General features: G+C 49.6%; 1 protein-coding gene across 1 annotated transcript; it reads left to right on the top strand.

The window, feature by feature from the left end:
• Positions 1–300: 300 nt before the first annotated feature.
• LOC116507596 (dehydrogenase/reductase SDR family member 13-like) lies at positions 301–21,438 on the top strand. The gene is made up of 5 exons (XM_032215840.1): positions 301–462; positions 4,708–4,826; positions 12,480–12,603; positions 18,278–18,589; positions 20,941–21,438. The coding sequence occupies exons 1-5, from the start codon at positions 336–338 to the stop codon at positions 21,198–21,200; spliced, it is 942 nt and encodes a 313-aa protein (XP_032071731.1). The 5' UTR covers positions 301–335; the 3' UTR covers positions 21,201–21,438.
• The last annotated feature ends 206 nt before the right edge of the window (positions 21,439–21,644 follow it).

Here is a 21,644-nt window from a genome sequence, read left to right as displayed (position 1 = left end):
CCTCTTTCCTTCCTTCCTTCCTTCCTTCGCTGCTTCCCTCCTTCTCCTTCCCATCTCCTTCCCTCCCTCCCTTCCTAGCCCAGGAGGGGACGAGGGGAGGGCCAGGGGGCTGCAGGCTAGTGATGGTTAGGGACCTCCTAGGACGGGATACCACCAGGAGAGACTGAGAAGAGTAGACGATAGTAGGGCGGCTCTGCGCGTGCCTGGAGCTCGGGAGCTCGCATTCTCTGATACACCGGTACCCGCGGGGAGGGGGCGGGAGGCGGGGCGGGGGCGGGGGAGGGCCTCGGAGATAAAAAGGAAGGCAGCTGGCGGGGCCGGGCAAGGATCGGGCCATGGAGGCGCTGCGGGTGGCCGCGGGACTGTTGCTGGAGCTCTACACGCTGCTTTCCTACAAGTTCGGGACGGCCACCCGGTGCCGGAACGCGGTCAGCCTGCGGGGCAAGACGGTGCTCATCACAGGTCAGTTGGAGGGGCATTGCCTTTCTTCCAACCCCCCCCTCTTCCTCCCTTCCATAAGCCCCCCAGCCCACCTCAGGGGCTCCGTTCAGGATGAAACTCCCGCAGCGCGAAGGTGAAAAGGAGACGCGAGTGGAAAGGTTTCTCCGCGGGGTTTCTGCCCCATCCAGGCCCCCTTCTTTGGGGCAGCCCCTCCAATACTGGAAGGCTGCCCTCGTGCCAGCCTGTTGCTTCTCTTTAGATGCCAGTTGATTGGCATAGGAGGGGCTGGAGACCAGCTCATTCCCTTCCCTTCATCCCTGGCTCTGCTTGGGCCACCTCAAAGCTCTCCTCCTCCTCCTCCCACCTGGGATGGAGAGAAGCCAGGGGCCGTTCGGAGGAGGAGAAGCTGAGGACGCAGAAGAGCCAGCTCGGCCCTCAGAGAGAGGCTGGAGGCTCAACTGGCACGTTCAACGCTCCCACAAAACGAAGCCAAGATCCAGTATCAGGGGTGACAGTTGCCAGCTGGCAGATTCCAGTTCAGGTACTGAAATAGTCCCTGATGCCAAGAACAGTTACACCAGAAACAGGAAAGCTTGGTTTCGTGGCGAAAGCACCAGGATTGAAAACAGGAGGTGGCGAGTTCTAGTCCTGCCTTAGGCGTGAAAGCCAGGCTAAAGGGACTGGAACTCACCGTCTCCTGGCGATTGGGCCAAAGTCACCCAGCTGGCTTTCTATCTAAGGTGGAACTAGAATTCACAGTCCCCTGGTAGAAACCTGGTGCCTTCACCACTAGATCAAACTGTCCCTCATAATGCTCAAGAGAGCCAGCTTCCCCCCAAGGACGGGCGGAGGTATGCACTTTACAGGGGGGAGGGGTCAAATAAGCCCAAATAGTAGCCCTATCGGCAGGTGATGCCCGTATCAAGGTGGCTTCACTGCCACCCTTTCCGCCTGTTTGCCCTTCAACTTTGATGATCCCCACAGCCTCCCATGCAGATAAAGCGAGCATCTCCTCCACTCCGTGTGTTTGCATGCTGGCATAATGGCAGATCATTCCTTGTCATTAGTTGACGGGCAGCGAAAATGCCAGGCTGCCTCCAGGTCCGGTCAGGTTCCAGCTGCAGGTTGCTTCGGGCAGACAGGGGGAGGGGGAGGTTCAAGCAGGTAGGAGGTAGGAAGAGACCCTTGTTGGAAGGGGCCTCAGAGATCTTCTAGTCCAGCCCCCCCCCCCCATCTCCGGGGTTAAAGCGAGAGTCCTTATTATACATCACAGACAAATGAAGACCAAGAGCAATGGAGCCTCCACAACTCCAGGACGCGAGCTATTCCGTTGATTGCCGTATTTTTCAGAGTATAAGACGCACCGGAGTATAAGATGCATCAAGGTTTTGAAGAGGCAAATTTTTTTAAAAAGGAGGTTGGTAAAAAGAGGGATAGAGAGGGAGAGAAAAAGAGAACTACAGTAGGTAGGTAGGGAGAGAGAGAGTAGGTAGGTAGGTAAGTGGAGGGATAGAGAGTGAGAAATAGAGAGAGAAATACAGTAGATAGGTAGGGATAGAGAGAGAGTAGTTAGTTAGTTAGGTAGTTAGGTAGGTAGGTAGATAAAGGGATAGAGAGAGAAATAGAGAGAGAGAGGGAGAGAGATAGAAAAATACAGTAGATAAGTAGGGAGGGAGAGCGTAGTTAGGCAGGTAGGTAGGTAGTTAGATAAAGGGATAGAGAGAGAGAGAGAAATACAGAGAAATATAGAGAAATATCAAGTTTCCAAGTTTAATAGAATTTGTATGCCGCCCACTCCCATTGGGACTCTGGGCGGCTCACAACAAGACAAAGAAACATTTAAAATTTAAAAAATAAAAATAAAAATAAAAAATACAATATTAAAATTCACATCATCCATTCCATCTAAGCAGGGCTGGATATCAATCAACAGCCCCAGGCCTGCGGGAACAGCCAGTTCCTGACGGCTTTACGGAAGGCCGGGAGAGTGGGTAGGGTCCGGATCTCTGCAGGTAGATGGTTCCACAGGGCCGGCGCAGCAACAGAGAAGGCCCTCCCCCTGGGGAGCCGCCAGCTGGCATTGTCCGGTTGACGGCACCCGGAGGAGGCCCAACCTGTGCGATCTTGTTGGTCCTTGGGAGGTAAGTAGGTATGTAGGGAGAGAGAGTGTGTGTAGGTAGGTAGGGAGAGGGATAGAAAGAGAGAAAGAGAGATAGAAATATAGTAGATAGGTGGGTGTTTCTACTGGCACAGCACTTGATCAATGTAATTCTCATCAGTTAAAGAGCTTTCCAAAAGGAAAAAAAAGTTTTTGCATTCTGCAAACCTCCCAAAAATGGGCCCTTTTTTCTCAAAAAAAGGCATGAATAGCCTTGAAGGGGGGGGGGGGGCTTGCAGAGTGCTCCTGAGGGACTGGGGGGGCCAAAAACGAGCCAAAAAATTGTCTCTTTTTCACAAAAACGGGCCCGGTTTTTGTCAAAAAAACTACATGCATAGCCTTATGGAGGCTTATAAAGTGCTGCTGGTGGCTGGGGAGGGGGGGGGGGAAATGGCCAGGTTTTTGCTCATTTCTGCCCTCCCCAACCCCCAGCCTCCATAAGGGTCTGCACAGCCATTTTGGTGAAGTGGGCGGGGCTTCGGGAAGAAAAAAATGCTGTATTCGGTGTATAAGACGCATCCAGATTTTCAGCCTCTTTTTTGAGGAAAAAGGGTGCGTCTTATACTCTGAAAAATGCAGCAATCAACAGAATAGCTCGCTTCCTGGAGTTGTGGAGGCTCCATTGCTCTTGGTCTTCATTTGTCTGTGAGGTATAATAAGGACTCTCGCTTTAAGTCCGGGGGGGGGCTGGACTAGAAGATCTCTGAGGCCCCTTCCAACAAGGGTCTCTGTTATGGTAACTGTTCTCACTGTCGGGGAAATAGAAGTCTTAAGATTTCTATTCCTCTTTTAGGGGAAATATTCTATTCTGCCTTTTTAATATTTCCTAGAATATTGCATCCCATTTTTGAAAAGCCTTTCATTTCTTATGACTTATTTGCCGCTCACCTCACTACAAAGCGGCCCTTTCAAAGACCCACAGGGATGCTGCCAGGGTCGTAACCAGAGGTGGGTTCTTACCTGTTCGGCCTGGTTCAGCCGAGTAGGTGTAACTTGGCCTGCCAGGCCCCTGAACAGGTTCTATCAGTGGTGCCGTAGGCACTGCCGTCTTGTTTTTTGCTTCTGCATATGCGCAGAAGCTTTTTTTAAACTACTGCACATGTGCGTGTAGCACACATCGTAACTCACAAGCTCTTGACCAGGAATGCTGAGCTGTACTTCAACTGTCCTGCAGATGGTGGGTTTGTGTGGAGGGTTGGTTTTACCCAATTCTGGCCTACGACAGGAAGAATAAGTGGTCATGAACATGTTTGAAATATTGGGATCCTGTGAAAAATGGTTGTACGTCCCATTTTTCAGTGCCTTCGTACCTTCAAACAGTCACTAAAAGAATGGTTTGTAAGTCGAGGACTACTGTTGTGACTCAGCAGATGTCTTCTGTGAGTCTTTTTGGGATACAAGATTCATTATGCAGCTGGGGCTCGTTAGGGGCATATTCTGGGGATAAAAGGACGGATGGTGCCACGCCCTGGTTGCAGGAGTCAACGTTCCTTGGTTCGTTCAACATTGTTTGATCATCAGTCGTGGTTTATGTAAGATTCACTTGGATAAGTGCTTTGTATTTTTGTAACCCTGATTCATAGAGACTTTGGAAGAAGTGTTTTGCTTTCGTTTTGTTCAAATTGTGTTGCCGTAAGAAAGATTTGTTTTCATTCCGCTATCTGGTCAAAGACTGTATTTATGTTATTTTTGGGCTCGAAGCCAGTCTGAGCCGAGAACTGATAAAGAAAAGTCCTTTTAAGTTTGTCTGCCTGCCGTTTGTTAACGAGCCGTGAAGGGGGGACAGAACAACTACCTGTATTACATCTGAATAATTTTAAGCCATTCTTCTTTGTGGATGTAAGACCACTCTGAAACAGTTGTGAAAATCATGCCCTGAGTCAGAGTTTCTCAACACGGGCGTCTTCAAGTTGTCACTTGCTTTTAATTCTGGGAATTTAAATTGGGGAAGCCCACCCGACTTAAAGTTGCCAAGGTTTAGAAACACTGCCAGAGAAATGTTTCACCGTGTGACACCATAACAACTACAAGCACGAATACAGACTCAGCTCCTGGATCCCCATCAAAGGCTGGGCGATCTTGGTGATCCTTTCTCTGCCCTTTCCTAGGTGGAAATAGTGGGATCGGGAAGGCCACGGCGGTGGATCTGGCCCGGAGAGGCGCCCGCGTCATTCTGGCATGCCGCAACAAAGCGAGAGGAGAATTGGCTGTGTATGACATCCGACGGGTAAGCGCCTGGCGTGCAGTTCTCTTATTTCCTCCTTTCTTCTGCATCCAGGTGTTTTCCTCATGGTTTTTATTCATTTGTTTAGCGCAGTGTTTCTCAACGTTGGCAACTTGAAGATGTCTGGACTTCAACTCCCAGAATTCCCCAGCCAACATTTGCTGGCTGGGGAATTCTGGGAGTTGAAGTCCAGACATCTTCAAGTTGCCAAGGTTGAGAAACACTGATTTAGCGTATGGCATCTAAAGAGAGCATGTGATCTTTGATACACAACACGGATAAAACACACTATAAGACTAATAAACATATATGCACAAAGACAAATGTATGTTTAAATAAAGCACCAACAAATACATGTATATCAAATGGTGGAAAATACAACAGAGGAGGTAAAATATTAAGTTAAGGTACAATTATGATAAAATCTCCATAATATGGGCCCATAGAGTCACAATGGGATAGAGGTTATACAGGTAGTCCTTCACAATTCATTTAGTGACTGTTCAGAATTACAACGGCACTGAAAAAATTGACGGTACCATTTTTCGCGCAACCTTTGCAGCATCCCCATGTTAGCATGATCGAAATTCAGACATCCTGCACGCGCCACATTTCTGTGCATGCGCAGAAGCGTCCAGGCAGGTGGGCGGAGCCTCCTGCTGCCGGTACTACCAGTCCGTTCGATCCGGGCCGAACTGGCAGCAAGAGACCTCTGATTTTGATGGTCGCAGTGTCCCAGCATCATAGGATCCCCTTTTGCAACTTTCCGATAAAGACAATGGGGAATTCAATTTACAACCTTGTTACTAAAAAACCACAGTGATTCGCTGAACAACTGTAGCAAGAAAGGTCGTAAATTGGGGCAAAATTTATTTAACAACTATCTTGCTTACCCACAGATATTTGGGGCTCAGAGGTGGTGGTACGTTGAGGATTACTTGTAATTTGATATCTAATTATCTAACTGCTTCTGGTGTGATTGCGATGAGATCATCCTTTCACGTCTTAAAATTTCCTAACAGTGAGAACAATTGGTGGAACAGAAGTTGCCTCCAGAAGTTGTGAATGCCCCAACACTGGAAGTCTTTAAGAAGATGCTGGATAGCCATTTGTCAGGAATGGTTTAGGATTTCCTGCCTAGGCAGGGGGTTGGACTAGAAGACCTCCAAGGTCCCATCCAACTCTGCTATTGTATTGTATTAATATATTTAACATCTAACACCTTTGAGACCGCCTACTGCCACATACCTCCCAGTGGCCAGTAAGATCCCACAGATTGGGCCTCCTTCAGATGCTATCAGCCAGACAGTGTCGGCTGGCGGGCCCTTGGAGGAGAGCCTTCTCTGTGGCTGCTCCAACTCTTTGGAACCAGCTACCCCCAGAGATCCGGACCATACCCACTCTGATGGCCTTCAGGAAAGCTGTAAAAACCTGGCTGTTCCGGCAGGCCTGGGGCTGTTGACCTCACTGTTGATGTCCGGCCCCGATTAGAATGAATGTATGAGGTGTTGCTGTTTTAAACCGTTTCTTTTGGTATGTGTTTCGTTATGTGTTTTTTTTTTCTCTTTATTTTTGTAAGCCGCCCGGAGTCCTTCGGGATTGGGCGGCATATAAATGTGGTTAATAAATAAATAACAATAAATAAATAAATCTACATGCACAGCAGACAAGATAGTCAGCAACACAGGAACATCATGAGGTAAATCAAACAGCATTCAGAGCCCACAGAGGAAAAAGGCGGGAAAAAAGGGAAACGCCCCCTTTATACCTAGGCGACCAATCATAGCGCAGATTGCCTCAGGCAGGAGCCAGCACTCTCCAACCAATCAAGTACCACTATACACTTTACTGTTGCAGCTACTCAATTCAATCTCCCAACAGTTCCGATGAGCCTCAGTAGCAAACAACATTCAGAGCCCACAGAAGAAAAAGGCGGGAAAAAGGGGAAATGCCCCCTTTACACCCACAGCAACCAATCATAGCGCAGATTGCCTCAGGCAGGAGCCGGCACCCAACTACAACTGTACACTTTACTCTTCCAGCTATTAAGCTCAATATCTTAACACCCCTCCAATTTATTCCTGCACAGCATTTAATGATTGTATATACCACGTTATCTCTGAACACAATCCTGATAACACTATGAATTCTGCTTCAGCTGTGGAAACGGCAACTGAAGTCTGCTTCCTAGATATGCAACCAGCTAGTGTGTTTGCAAACATTATAACAAATACCGACATTGAGTCTCATTTCATTTCATTTTCATTTTTTTTTCATTTTAATTTATTTGTATGCCGCCCTTTTCCCTAAAGGGACTCAGGGCGGCTCACAACTCAAAGGGAAGGAAAAACAAACAAAGTTACAAAAAACATAAAACCATACATGGATTAAAAAACACAACAATCATACCATTCGAAGTGGGGCAGCGAGTCTTTAGCCCCAGGCCTGTCAGAACAGCCAGGTTTTAAGGGCTGTGCGGAAGGCCTGGAGGGTGGTGAGGGTACGAATCTCCACAGGGAGTTCGTTCCAGAGGGTCGGAGCAGCCACAGAGAAGGCTCTCCTCCGGGTAGTCGCCAGTCGACACTGGCCGGCTGATGGAATTCGGAGGAGGCCTAGTCTGTGGGATCTAATTGGTCTAGTGGAGGTAATTGGCAGTAGGCGGTCTCTCAAGTACCCAGATCCAATACCATGAAGGGCTTTGTAGGTGACAACTAGCACCTTGAAGCGTACCCGGAGATCAACAGGCAGCCAGTGCAGCTCGCGGAGGATAGGTGTTACGTGGGTGAACCGAGGCGCACCCACGATCACTCGTGCGGCTGCATTCTGGACAAGCTGAAGTCGCCGTATACTCTTCAAGGGCAGCCCCATGTAGAGCACGTTGCAGTATTCCAGTCTAGAGGTCACAAGGGCACAAGTGACTGTTGTGAGAGCCTCCCGGTTCAGGTAGGGACGCAACTGGTGCACCAGGCGAACCTGGGCAAATGCACCCCTGGTCACAGCTGACAAATGGTGTTCAAAAGTCAGCTGTGGGTCCAGGAGGACTCCCAAGTTGCGGACCCTATCTGAGGGGCGTACTATTTGACCCCCCCCAGCCTGAGAGGTGGAACACTTGGCCAATTAGTAGGAGGGAAGCACAGCAGCCATTTGGTCTTATCTGGATTGAGTACAAGCTTGTTAACCCCCATAAAGTCCCTAACAGCCTCGAGGCCCTGGCACATCACGTCCATCGCTTCATTGAGTTGGCACGGGGCGGACAGATACAGCTGTGTATCGTCCGCATACTGGTGGTATTTTATCCCGTGCCGTCGAATGATCTCACCCAGCGGTTTCATGTAGATATTAAAGAGGAGGGGGGAAAGGACCGAACCCTGCGGCACCCCATACGTTAGGGGCCTAGGGGTCGATCTCTGCCCTCCGACCAACACCGACTGCGACCTGTCTGAGAGGTAAGAGGAGAACCACCGCCAGACAGTGCCTCCCACCCCCACCTCCCGCAGTCGTCGCAGAAGGATACCATGGTCGATGGTATCGAAAGCCGCAGAGAGGTCAAGGAGTACTAGAATGGAGGCATGACCTCCATCCCTGGCTCTCCAGAGATCATCGATCAATGCGACCAAAGCGGTTTCCGTGCTGTAGCCAGGCCTGAAACCCGACTGGAAGGGATCTAGATAACTGGTTTCCTCCAAGGACCGCTGGAGCTGAAAGGCCACCACCTTCTCAACAACCTTCCCCACAAAGGGGAGGTTGGAGACTGGACGATAGTTGTTTAGGACGGCTGGATCCAAAGATGATTTCTTCAGGAGGGGTCTCACCACCGCCGCCTTTAATGCGGGGGGAAAGACCCCCTCCCGAAGGGAGGCGGTAACAACCGCTTGGATCCAGCCCCGTGTCACCTCCCTGCTGTTAACAACCAGCCAGGAGGGGCACGGGTCCAGTACACATGTGGAGGCACTTACAGCTTTCATGGCCTTGTCCACGTCCTCAGGGGTAACAGCTTGAAAATCAATCCAGTGATGTCCTACCAGATTATCCCTTGGTGCCTCAGCTGGTTCTGCGGGATTGGAGTCCAGGTCCGCCCGAAACCGAGCAACTTTATCCGCGAGGAATTGGACGTAGTCCTCAGCTCTGCCCTGCAAAGGATCGCTCGTATCCCTCCTATTTAGGAGGGAACGGGTTATCCTGAACAAGGCGGCTGGGCGTGACTCAGCGGAAGCAATCAGAGAGGCAATGTATGTTCTTTTTGAGGTCCTAATTGCCCGGATGTAGACTCTGATGCTGGATGTTAAAAGTGCTCGGTCCGACTCGGACTTACTGGATCTCCATCGGTGCTCTAGGCGTCTCTTTCGGCGCTTCATCTCCCGGAGTTCCTCAGTAAACCAAGGGGCCCTCCTGGATCCACTGCCTCGGATCGGCCGTAAAGGCGCAATCCGGTTAAGAGCCTCTGTCGCTGCTGAATTCCAAGCAGCAACCAGAGTCTCTGCAGGATTGTGGGCAAGAGTATCAGGAATAACCCCAAGCTCCGTCTGAAAACCCAACGGGTCCATAAGTCGCCTGGGGCGGAACCACCTGGTCGGTTCCTCCTCCCTACAGTGGGGGTTTGGTCTCCGAAAGTCAAGCCTCAGTAGGTAGTGGTCCGACCATGACAGGGGTAAGGTCTCACTACCCCTCAGACCAAGGTCACAACTCCACTGCTCCGAGAGAAATACGAGGTCGAGCATGTGACCCGCCGAGTGAGTTGGGCCCCAGATTACTTGGGTCAAGCCCATGGCTGTCATGGAAGCCATGAACTCCTGCGCTCCATCAGAGTGTTCACCGAGCGAAGGCAAATTGAAATCTCCCAGAACCACAAGCCTGGGGAACTCAACTGCCAGCTCGGCTACCCGCTCGAGGAGCGAGGGGAGGGCTGTTGCAACGCTGTTGGGAGGCAGGTACGTTAACAGCAGACCCACTTGACTCTTGAGGCCCAACTTCACCAGCAGGGACTCACACCCGACAAGCTCCGGAGCAGGGATCCTACAAGGTACTAGAGACTCTCGGACAACAATGGCCACACCCCCACCCCTTTCCTGGGCTCGTGGCTGATGAAGCACCTGAAATCCTTCTGGGCACATCTCTACAAGGGGGACTCCTCCCTCCGGGCCCAGCCAGGTTTCAGTAATACATGCCAGGTCTGCCCTCTCATCTAAAATTAAGTCCCGAATGAGGGGAGCCTTGTGAACTACAGACCTGGCATTTAGCGACAGCAGCCTAAGACCAGGGTCCTGATTACTCGCGCCATCTGGCCTTGGAGTGGGACTCATAGGGCCGGAAGGAGGGATCTCTGTAACGTAGCGAGCCCTCCTTCCCCGGTAATGGCCAGCCCTAAAGTCCCCTCCATATCTGCCCCTCCCGGTTAAGACCGTAATGCTCCGGCCCACTCCGGTGTCCATAGTCCCCCACCCCCCACCCCCATAGCCCCCGCATTTCCCGACAGGCCCTTCGAGTCAATCATCGTGAGATTGGAACAGGCACAGGTCCCCCCCGACACTTCTGCAAGCACTCAGTGTGGGGGGACCCGGTTCCCATCCCAATCTCGCTCACACACTGAGACACTCACTCACTCACTCACACCCCCACAAAAATTTAAAATACAACAATGCAATATAAAAAAAAGGGGTTACACAGTTAAAAGTGTGGGATCATTCAATCAATACATACGTACCACTCGCACTCCCCATACAAAAAAGAATTGCGCAGCTATTAAAGATGTGCGAATTCGGGTACAGTTCGTAGGTGGATGTACAAAAAGTCCAGTCCGGTGAACGGTGGAGTAGATGACGATTGTAAAAACCGAGGGCTGATGGAATAATGTCCCTGATGTCTCTGGAATGCCAAATTAAAACAGGAGGCACTCCAAGGCCTCCCCTCCCCTCTCTTTCTCACCCTTAGTCCAAAGTGGCACAGTCCCAAGGGGGCATAGATGAAACAGGACAGCATTAAGAGCAATGGTGGAAGGGGTGGGAAAGGAGGCAGGAGAGGCGTGCGGGGAAGAGTCCAAAAGTCCAAAGTTCGAAAATTCGGGAATGACTGAAGTGGTAACTGGCCCAACCTAGGGTATGGTTGCAGAATGTCTCCCTGTGGGGCAGCAGACGATGGATAATGAGTAGCAAGAGCGAGGAGGGGGGAAGGGGAGGGGAAGGCTGTTGCAGCAGCATTGGCCAATTTACTGATGGCCCAATATGGCCTTCTGCCTCGGTTTACCTTTCCCGGTAAACATCCAAGTCGGAAGGTCGTTTAAGAGCAATTGATTAGGACACTCTATGAAAAGGGGGGGGGACCCTGAGAAACAGATTACATTTACTTTTATAGTTAGCACCACAGCAGTGGTGGGATTCAGCCGGTTCGCACCACTTCGGGAGAACCGGTTGGTTAACTTTCCAAGCAGTTTGGTGAACTGGTTGTTGGAAGAAATCATTAGGGCAGAGAACCGGTTGTTAAATCGCTTGAATCCCACCCCTGCACCACAAGGAACTTCAAAGCAAAATTTGATTGGTTTAGAAACAGCCCTCTCTTCAGTTGCATCAACCAGAATGACCGCCCAGCCGTACAAAAAGGGCTTCATCTTCTCGGCAAAAGCAAAAGAAACATTGGCAAAGGGAAAAAGATCAAAACGGGTTTGGCTAAGATACGTTCTCATGCGCTTCTCGCGGTTGGCTTGACGGTTTCCTTTGTTCACTGAGTCTTGAGAACAGCTAAAAACGAAACTGTTACCCACAATGCACTGAATGCCGTCCTGCCAGTCCTGGTTTCCGAAAGAGAGGCCTTTTTCTTGAAGGCTAAGGTTTAGGGGAAATACAATTTAAAAAACAAATTTAAAAGAAAAGGAAACCGAAATTAGTTAGCCACTTCAACCGTATTGCACAAACCATGATTCAAGTATTGGGGCTGGACTAGAAGACCTCCAAAGTCCCCCTTCCAGCTTCTCTTCTCTTCCTCTATTCTATTCTATTCTATTCTATTCTTTATGCTATGCTATGCTATGCTATGCTATGCTAAGCTATTATATTCTATATATACCGTTCCTGGTTGAACACTCTCATAACCAAGAGCCAGGGTCATACAATCTGGTGCACCTTTTCTCTAATTCTATGGAGTCGAGGGTTTTTCTTTCCTAGGGATTAAACAGAGGCAGCATGACAGTTGTTAAGTCAACCAGACCCAATTTATATGCCACAGTTGTTAGGCAAATCACTACAGTTCTTAAGTGAATCACGTGGTTGTTAAGTGAATTCAGCTCCCCTCACCATTGACTTTGCTTGTCTGAATCCTCTTGGCACAATCACAAATAGTGATCATATGACCCTGGGACACTGAAATCTTCGGAAATATTGCTGGTTGCCAAGCACCCAAATTTTGATCACATGACCTTGGGGATGCTATAAGGGTTGAAAGTGTGAGGACTGGTCATAAATCACTCTTTTTTCATTGGCATCGTTCATTGAATGTTCGCTAAATGAATGGTTATAAGTCAAGGATTGCCTGCATTGTTTTGTTACGCACCACCCAGGGAGATTGACAGGAGGTGAGCAGATCTATGCAGCAGGTGAGTAAGTCGGGATCCGCCTTGGAAACTGCACCCAATCCTGAGGCTCAGGATTCCTTCCGCTCCTTTTCCAGGAAAGTGGGAACTCGGAGGTGATCCTGATGATCCTGGATCTGGGCAGCCTGGACTCCGTGCGAGCTTTTGCGCAGACCTTCTTAGAATCGGAGCCCCGTCTGGACATCCTCATCAACAACGCAGGTGGGGACAGAGCAGACCCTCCCCAGGGTCTCCGGGCGGGGAAGAGGGAAGCTAGTGGCTGTCTCCGGCGTTGCTCTCTATTAGATAGGGTGAAAGGATGAGGCAGACTTCAGGCTTCAGCAACAAACAGTTCTTTATTAAGTGACAACTGTGTACAATCCATCAAAGACTTTGTCTGGCCCTTTTATAGGGAGCTGTCAGATCTCTCAACCAATCACATTCAAGTATTGTTCCCGCTGGAACAGAGGACCTGAGTGGAAACTACCATACTGTCTGTCAGTATATAACACCTCTCCCCTCTTAGTTGGGCTTGTCCAGCTTGTAACGTACTCACGCAGGTAGGCGGGTTTTCTGGTGGCTCACCCAGACCAGCATTGTTCAGTTGGTGCTGGATCTTCGGTCGGGTCGGATGGACCTGTTGTCTCTCTGGCTTCACCTGGTGGAAACTCCTGGAACTTTCCATAGGGCGCGGCTGGAGATTCTGGAGCCGGTTTGCTCGGAACTTACTGCGGCCCTGCAACTTCACCAGATAAATACCCCGGTATCTTCGGGCTTGAGAAGTCTGTGGAAGGAGTGAGTTCGTGCTCCTTTTGGGTGGGGCTTTGGCTAACTCGTGTAGGAGTTACCTCTGGCTGCCTAAGATTGGATTGGGAGAGGCGGCCTCAGAGTTGGTCAATATGCCATCCCCATGTTCTACCGTCCTTGACCTCCAATTGATACGAGCGAGGTCCGGTAATTCCTGTAACTGTGGCAGGAATCCAGAGGGGGCCCCCAGCGTAATTGCGGGCATAAACTCGATCCCCTACACTAAAGTGTATAAGTTTGCCAGTTGAATCTGGGGGCAAGCAGTTCTTGTAGAGGGCACCGGCTGAGAGCATCAGCATGCCCCAAAGTGGTGCCCGGTCGATGACCCATGTTACACCTATCCTCCGCGAGCTGCACTGGCTTCCCATTGGTCTCCGGACCCGCTTCAAGGTGCTAGTCGTTACTTTTAAAGCCCTACATGGTATTTGACTTGGCTACCTGAGAGACCGCCTCCTGCCATTCACCTCCCAATGACCAATAAGATCACACAGGTTGGGCCTCCTCCGGGTGCCGTCGACTGGACAATGCCGGAAGGGAAGGCCTTCTCTGTAGCTGCACCGGCCCTGTGGAACGAGCTACCCGCAGAGAGCCAGACCTTCACCACTCTCCCGGCCTTCCGTAAAGTGATCAAGACCTGGCTGTTCCGGCAGGCCTGGGGCTGTTGATTAAGTTCCAGCCCCACCTGATGGTATGGATGTTGTATTAATTTTTAACATTGTATTTTTAATATTTTAATTGTTTTTACTTTGTTGTGAGCTGCCCAGAGTCCCAATGGGAGTGGGCGGCATACAAATCTTATTAAAGTAAAGTAAAGTAGCTGTAGGCCGCAAGGAAAATAGTCCAATGAGTCATTCGCAGTGACAGTGATGCTGAGGTAGGACGGTCCCCAGCCAAGAGACCCAACCGTGGTTTATGGTCCATGATGATTTCAAAGTCACGGCCATACAAGTACTTGTGGAACCGATTAACACCAGCTATCGCAGCCAGAATCTCACGGTCCAGTTGGCTGTAGTTCTGCTCGGCAGCTGACAGGGTCCTCGAGTGGTAGGCGATGGGCGCCTCGGTTCCATTGGGCATGCGGTGGTTGAGCACAGCCCCGACACCAAATGGAGAAGCGTCACAAGTCAACACAAGTGGCAGAGTCTGGTTGTACTGGACCAGAAATGTGTCCGCTGACAGCAGTTTTTTCACCGCTGCAAATGCAGCAGCTTCAGCCCTGCCCCAGGTCCATTTCGCTTTCTTGCTGAGGAGCCGGTGCAAAGGCTCAGCAACTGTAGCTTTCTGTTTGAGAAAGACGTTGTAGAAGTTAAGGAGTCCGAGGAACGCCTGGAACCTCCTGGATCGCTTTAATTTTTTTTGGGGGGGGGGAAATCCCAGAGCCACTGATTAGGTACCCTAGAAATTCAACCCTGGGCACATTAATTTGGCATTTTTCTCTTTTGAGGCGGAGACCTTTTTAGCTAATTCTGGTCAAAACAGCCCTCTTTTGAAAAATTGCTCCTTATTTGCAGCTGATACCAAAATGTCATCAAAAAAGGGGACGACTCCTGGTATCCCTTGCAAAAGCCGTTCTATGACACTTTGGAACAGTCCAGGGGCAATACTAACGCCGAATTGTAGCCGGGTGCATTTAAAGCCATCCCTATACATCACAGTGGTTTGGGCCTCTGCCATGGCGCCATCTACAGGCAACTGCTGGTATCCCTATGCCATATCCAATTTAGCGAACACCTTTCCCAGGCCAAGCGAATGTAGTAGGTGCTGTACAATGGGCACAGGATAAGCGCTTTGTTGTAAAGCTTTGTTTATTGTGCACTTGTAGTCCGTGTAGATGTGGACAGACCCGTCATTATAGGGGTCTCCCAGCGTGCGTGATCAACCTGCTCTAGGATTCCCTGGCCAATTGATTTGTCCAAATCAAGATCAATTTTGGGGCGGAGAGCGAAAGGGACTCTCCTGGGCTTTAGCCTAATAGGGGCTACTTTGGGGTCCAAATTAAAAGAGATTGGAGTCCCCACATACTTACCTAGACCAGTGCCAAAGATGTCCTCGAATTCCTTAAGGAGTTCTTTGGTGCTGTCATCACAAACGGCGTTGATTCCGGTACCCCAAGGCCCAGGGATTCGAACCAGTCTAAGCCTAGGAGGCTTTGCAGGGCTCCACCGACCACTGTCACAGGAAGCAGTCTCTCAAAGGAAAGTGCCTCGGCCAAGAACCGGGATTCAGTTCCCCTGGAGGTCACTCAGGCCTAGGTCTGGAACCCTCACTTGTGCCTCCTCAAGTTGAGGACAGCTTTCTTGATAGTATTTCAATTTCAATTACAATTTAATAAAATTTGTATGCCGCCCACTCCCTTGGGACTCTGGGCGGCTTACAGACAGATAAAAAAGCGATTAAAAATTTAAAAGTAAAAAAATACAATTGTTAAAATTACACAACATCCATTCAGTCTAAGTGGGGCTGGACATTGATCAACAGCCCCAGGCCTGCCGGAACAGCCAGGTCTTAGTGGCTTTACAGAAGGCCGGGAGAGTGGTAAGGGTCCGGATCTCTACGGGTAGGTCGTTCCACAGGATTGTTCCACAGTAGCCCAGGACTGATGGTCAGTGATAGCAATAGCAATAGCAGTTAGACTTATATACCGCTTCATAGGGCTTTCAGCCCTCTCAAGTGGTTTACAGAGTCAGCATATCGCCCCCACAGTCTGGGTCTTCATTTCACCCACCTCGGAAGGATGGAAGGTGAGTCAACCTTGAGCCGGTGAGATTAGAACCGCTGAACTGCAGATAACAGTCAGCTGAAGTGGCCTGCAGTACTGCACCCTAACCACTGCGCCACCTCGGCTCTGATGACCCAGTGTCAATCTCCATGGAGCAAGGAGATCCCTTAAGGAGGATTGTGACTCTCAGTTTTTTGTTCCGCGGGATGCTTGCTTGACCCATGATGGTTTGGAAGGTCGCATCGGTTTCTGCCCCAGGTTGCTTTGGCCCTGGATGCCATAAGCCTCATCTTGGCGGTCTCAGGCGTGCAGGTTGGCCCTTCGGTTTCTTTGGTGCTGCAGGGAACTCAGTTCTGCAGACCCTGGTGATGTGCTCGTTTCGTTCGCAGCACTGGCAGATGACGTCCCAGAAAGGGCCGGCAGATTGCTGGTGGTTGTCTCCACAGCTGGCGCAAGGCAGGAAACATGTTTCAAATTTCCATGCTGCTTCTTTGCGATCAATGCACATGCGGTAGATTTTGTCCTCGATATCGGAGGCCTTGGGCTCTGAAGTCTCGCGACGCACTTCTGCAATTTTGCATGCACTTTTAGGGCTGCTCTGGCTTTGCAGTGTCTCCGTTGGCTTGGTTGAAGATTCGGTAGCCCTGGCTTCATCCAGGGCGATCTGTAGAGTGAGGTTTGTCTTGGCAAGCAACCTCCTCTGTAAACTAATGTCCCAAACACCACAAATGATTCTGTCCAGCAATAGTTCATCTAAGTCCCTGAACTCGCAGTAGGCCGCAGCCTTTCGAAGTGCGGCAACATATTGGTTGATCGTTTCTCATTCCTTCTGGTTGCGGAGGTTGAATTTGTGCCTCCACATGTATTTAGATAGCCTAGGAGCATAATGTGTCCACAGCGCCTGTTGTAGGACCGACCAAACGACCGACTGGATTTTTGGTGCCTAGTTGCCTTTCAATCCCACCTTCGTCACCAATGCCGCACTTTTATAGCTGCCAGACCTCTCAACCAATCACATTCGAGTATTGTTCCCGCTGGAACAGAGGACCTGAGCGGAAACTACCATACTGTCTGTCAGCATGTAACACTCTCCCTTCAGGGATTTGGCCATAACTCGAGGAGCGGCTCGCTCTTATTTGTGGTTGTTGTTGGTTTTTGTATTCCCCGTTATTATTATTTTTTCAAGTAACTGAAGCCAGTAGACAGATGCAACACACCTTCCTTCTCCTGTTTTCCTCAAAAAAAATCCTGTGAGATGAGTTGGGCAGAGAGTGAGGGACTGTAAGGCGCTTTACATGGGGCTGCCCTTGAAAAGTGTTCGGAGACTACAGTTAGTCCAGAACGCAGCCGCGCGAGCGATTTTTGGTGTACCTAGTTACACCCATATTACACCTATCCTCTGCGAGCTGCACTGGCCTCCGATCGGTCTCCGCACACACTTCAAGGTGCTGGTCATCACCTTTAAAGCCCTACATGGCCTAGGACCTGGATATCTGGGAGACCGCCTCCTGCCACATACCTCCCAACGGCCGATAAGAACTCACAGACTGGGCTTTCTCTGGGTGCTGTCGACCAGACAATGCCGGCTGGCGGCTCCTCGGAGGAGGGCCTTCTCTGTAGCTGCTCCGACCCTGTGGAACAATCTACCCGTAGAGATCCGGACCCTCCCCACTCTCTTGGCCTTCCAAAAAGCCACTAAAACCTGGCTATTCGGGCAGGCCTGGGGTTGTTGACTTCAGGAATGAGGTCCAGCCCTACCCAGATTGAGTGTGTGGTCTGTTGTTTTTTAAATTGTTTCTTTTTAAATTGTTTCTTTATTTTAACTCCTTATTTTAACTTGTTTCTGTAAGCCGACCGGAGTCCTACGGGATTGGGCGGCATATAAATTTATTAAAAGTTAAAGTTAAAAGTTAAAAAGTTAAAGTCACCAGCCGGCTTTCATAGCTAAGATGGGATTTGAACTGTGGCCTCCTGTTTTCTAGGCTTAACCACTAGACCAAACTGAAAGGTAGTGCTTGACGTAGGACCCTGGTGGAGTCTGCCAATTATTTTTGTAAGCTGTGATGTGACTATGATTTTTCTGAGCTTCTTTTGATGTGGTTGTTAAACGAACTGGTTGTTCACTATCAGGTGTTTTTGCTAAAAATTGCAAGCAAGTGCCTTTTTTGACAAAACGTTGCAAATCATGGTTACTTGACATGTTGCAGGCCATTTGCCAAGCACCCAAAATGTGACCATGTGACCAAAAGGGGGAGCCACTGGAACTTTGGAAATGGATCGTTAGTCCCTTTGGTAATTGCATCTGTTGTAACATTGAATTATCACATTGTTCGCCAAGGACTACCCGTAATCCGCTTATTTATCCGGCAGGAGAGTTCCAGGCTCGTCAAACCGCTGATGGCTTTGACGAGTGCTTCCAGGTCAACCACTTGGCCCACTTCCTGCTGACCCACCTGCTCCTGGACCGGCTGAAGCGCTGCGCCCCGAGCCGGATCGTAATTCTGGCCTCAAGTTTGCATTTCTTTGGGGAAATTGACTTTCGGACCATCCACAAGCCGGGAAAAGGAATGTGGAAGGCTCTGCATTCATACGGCAACAGCAAACTAGCCAACATTCTCCATGCAAGAGAGTTGGCGAAACGGCTGGAAGGAACCAACGTCACCTGCTATGCAGTTAACCCAGGTGAGTGGAAGCCTGGCTCTGAGACGGCCCAAATGGAGCCACCCCCGTCCCCAGGTCCGCCTGGGGCTCTGCCAAGCATTTTTCTCCCACTGGAGACTCCCTCGACCAGGGGTGAGCTGCGGGGGGTTCACACGGATTCGGGCAATCCTCTAGCTAGGATTCCGCCCAGTTCGGCGAAACCCCAAATGCCACCCCTGGCTGGCTCCACCCACCTCACCCTGCCCTCCCGCCCCTCCCCTCTCCTCCCAGGAGTCTGCAGGTGGTCCTTTCATCATGCAAGGTAAGTGGGGGGCCGGCGCGGAGGCTCAGGGAGGGCAAAAAAGGGGGCTACTGGAGGTTCCCTAAGTCCCTCTGGGGAGGGCAAAAAATGAGCCTTCCAGAATAGCAATATAGCAATAGCAGTTAGACTTATATACCGCTTCATAGGGCTTTCAGCCCTCTCTAAGCAGTTTACAGAGTCAGCATATCGCCCCCAACAACAATCCGGGTCCCCATTTTACCCACCTCGGAAGGATGGAAGGCTGAGTCAACCTTGAGCCGGTGAGATTAGAACCGCCGAACTGAAGCAGCAGCAAAGCAGAGGCTGACAACTAGGGAATCTTTGCACGCACACATTTAGATCCGGCTTTGCTACTATAAGCACTTGGATAGCAGATAACAGTCAGCTGAATCGGCCTGCAGTACTGCACCCTAACCACTGCGCCACCTCGGCTCTACCAATCTGGAAACAGGCCGTTTCTGGCCTCCAGAACCCAGGAGAAGCGGTTTTCACCCTCCTGGAGGCTCAAGGAAAGCCTCTAGAGCCTAGTGAGGGCCAAAAATGCCTCCCGATGTTGCAGGAGGCCAACTAGGCCATGCCCCACATGGCCACATCCACCCAGCAATGGGGTAGCGAACCTGTTGCTGAAACTTTTGAAGCCCATCCCACCCTCAACCGCCTCTGCAGAGACACCCTGGGAGTTTCCTCCATTGAGCTCAACTGGGGAGGGAGGTGTCCTCCCATCACCACCCCTCCGGTCCAGAATCCTAAAATCTTAAGAGTGAGAAGGGTCCTCGGAGGTCTTGTAGTCCAGCCCCCTGCCTCTCAACTCCATTCATCATGAAAAGGTTACTTTTACTAAAATCCAAGTGCTTAGAGTAGCAAAGCCGGATCTAAATGTGTGCGCGCAAAGATTCCTAGTTAACGTTCTCTTCTCCATTCCGCCTCCTGTTAGGTTCCCCATTCTCCACTCACATTCAAAGAGGATTATTGCTTATTGACACTTGGAGGGCAAGAAAAGAATAACAGAGAAGGAATAACACCCCCGTAATTGTTTGATGTTGATACCCATGTTCTTCTGGTGGGGGGGAACCAAAAAGTCATTATTTAATAGCGGCGTTCTTCCTTTGAATGTACAGGAAATCCTTGCCTTATGAGCCCAAAAATTATGTTGCAAAGCAAGATACTGATAGTTGTTAAGTGAATTTTGCTTCATTTTACGACATTTCTTGCCATAGTTGTTTAGTGAATCACTGCACTGCTAAGTTAATAACATGGTTGCAAAGAGAATTGGGCTTTCCCTTGTGACTATGTTTGTCAGAAGGTCGCAAAAAGGGGGAATCACCTGACCCCGGGACAATGCAGCCATCGTGAGTATGAGTGAGTTGCTAAAAATCTGAATTTTGATCACATGTTCATGGAGATGTGTCAAAAACCGTCATAAGTCACTTTTTCCAGTGCTGTTGTAACTTTGGATGGTCACTAAACAAACTCTAATAAGTTGGGGACTGCCTGTATTAGCCACCTAATTCCAATGGATTGATGTGTGAGACAACACACACACACACACACACACACACACAAACACACTTAACCAACTCCAGGAACAGACAAAATATAATTATGGTGTGTGTGTGTGTGTGTGTAAAATTCTACGAGGATTCTGCATTGTTTTTCCTGAAATTCTCATTATTTGATTTCTAACTGAATTCCTGTTTTAATGCTATATGTACCGTGTTGAGTATCCTGTTCTCCTTGTTTAAGGAGATTTAAAGGAATTTCTCCTTATTTCTTTTTTTTTTAATGTTTATTTATTTATTTTATTATTTTAAACACATAAGCACATCAACAAAAACGAACACATAACATTAAAAACAACATAGGAACAGTTCCGAATCGGTTTCTTTGCAGTTAGTGTTTTCCCTACTATACATTTCTATCTTGCGTTCATAATCTCCTTTCTTTATTCCTTTCCTTATTTCTAATTGCATTTCAGTTGGAGAATTAAAAACCACCTTTCATCTCGGTCACTCTGGATGGGGCTTCTTTCCGTCCGAGGCCGTCCGCACAACCAACTCTCTTTTCCTTTTAGGACCTGTTAGAACCGAACTTGGTCATTCCTTTTCATGGTGGCTACACTGGTTCCTTTGTTTCACCAAGTTGTTCAGGCAAGATTGCCAGGCAGGCGCCCAGACCTCCATCTACTGCGCCACCGAGGAGGGCATTGAGAAGCTGAGCGGGCGGTATTTCGAGGACTGCCAGCTCTTGGAGCCCTGGTCACAGGCCTGCGATGGCTACATAGCCACGAAGCTCTGGGAATTCAGTGAGAGGCTGCTGGGACTGACCACTTAAGATAGGACGGGGCAGAGAAAGCATTTGGGGGTAACCAAAAGCTGCCATCCAATTAACCTGGGGGAGTCAAAATGCAGGGAATCTGGAAACTTCCCTGAAGTTGTTTGACGGAGACCAAGCTTTGAATTTCCGAGGTTTAAAAAGTGTGGTGGGTTTTCTCAGGGTGAGTTGCCCAGCGTTGATTATGAAGATGGGCGGCCATAAAAAATGTTTTAAATAAATAAAGAAATTCCATCCAGTTGTTGGTCTCTTATTTTCTCCACCCTGGCTGTTTTGCTTAGTCTTGAAAAGGGCTCCTCCTTCCCACCCCTCGAGACATTTCATTACCTTACTAGGTAATGTCATCAGTGCTAGAAGGGAGTGGGGTCGGCAGGGCTGGACAGATGACCTTTGAGGTCCCTCCCAGAACTCGGAATTAAACCGTTTGGTCCATGTAGCCTGAAT

This window comes from Thamnophis elegans, chromosome 4, assembly GCF_009769535.1.
Source record: "Thamnophis elegans isolate rThaEle1 chromosome 4, rThaEle1.pri, whole genome shotgun sequence".
Classification (NCBI taxonomy): Eukaryota; Metazoa; Chordata; class Lepidosauria; order Squamata; family Colubridae; genus Thamnophis; species Thamnophis elegans.
Note: the sequence above shows the minus strand (reverse complement) of the source record. Positions and strands in the feature narration are given on the sequence as shown.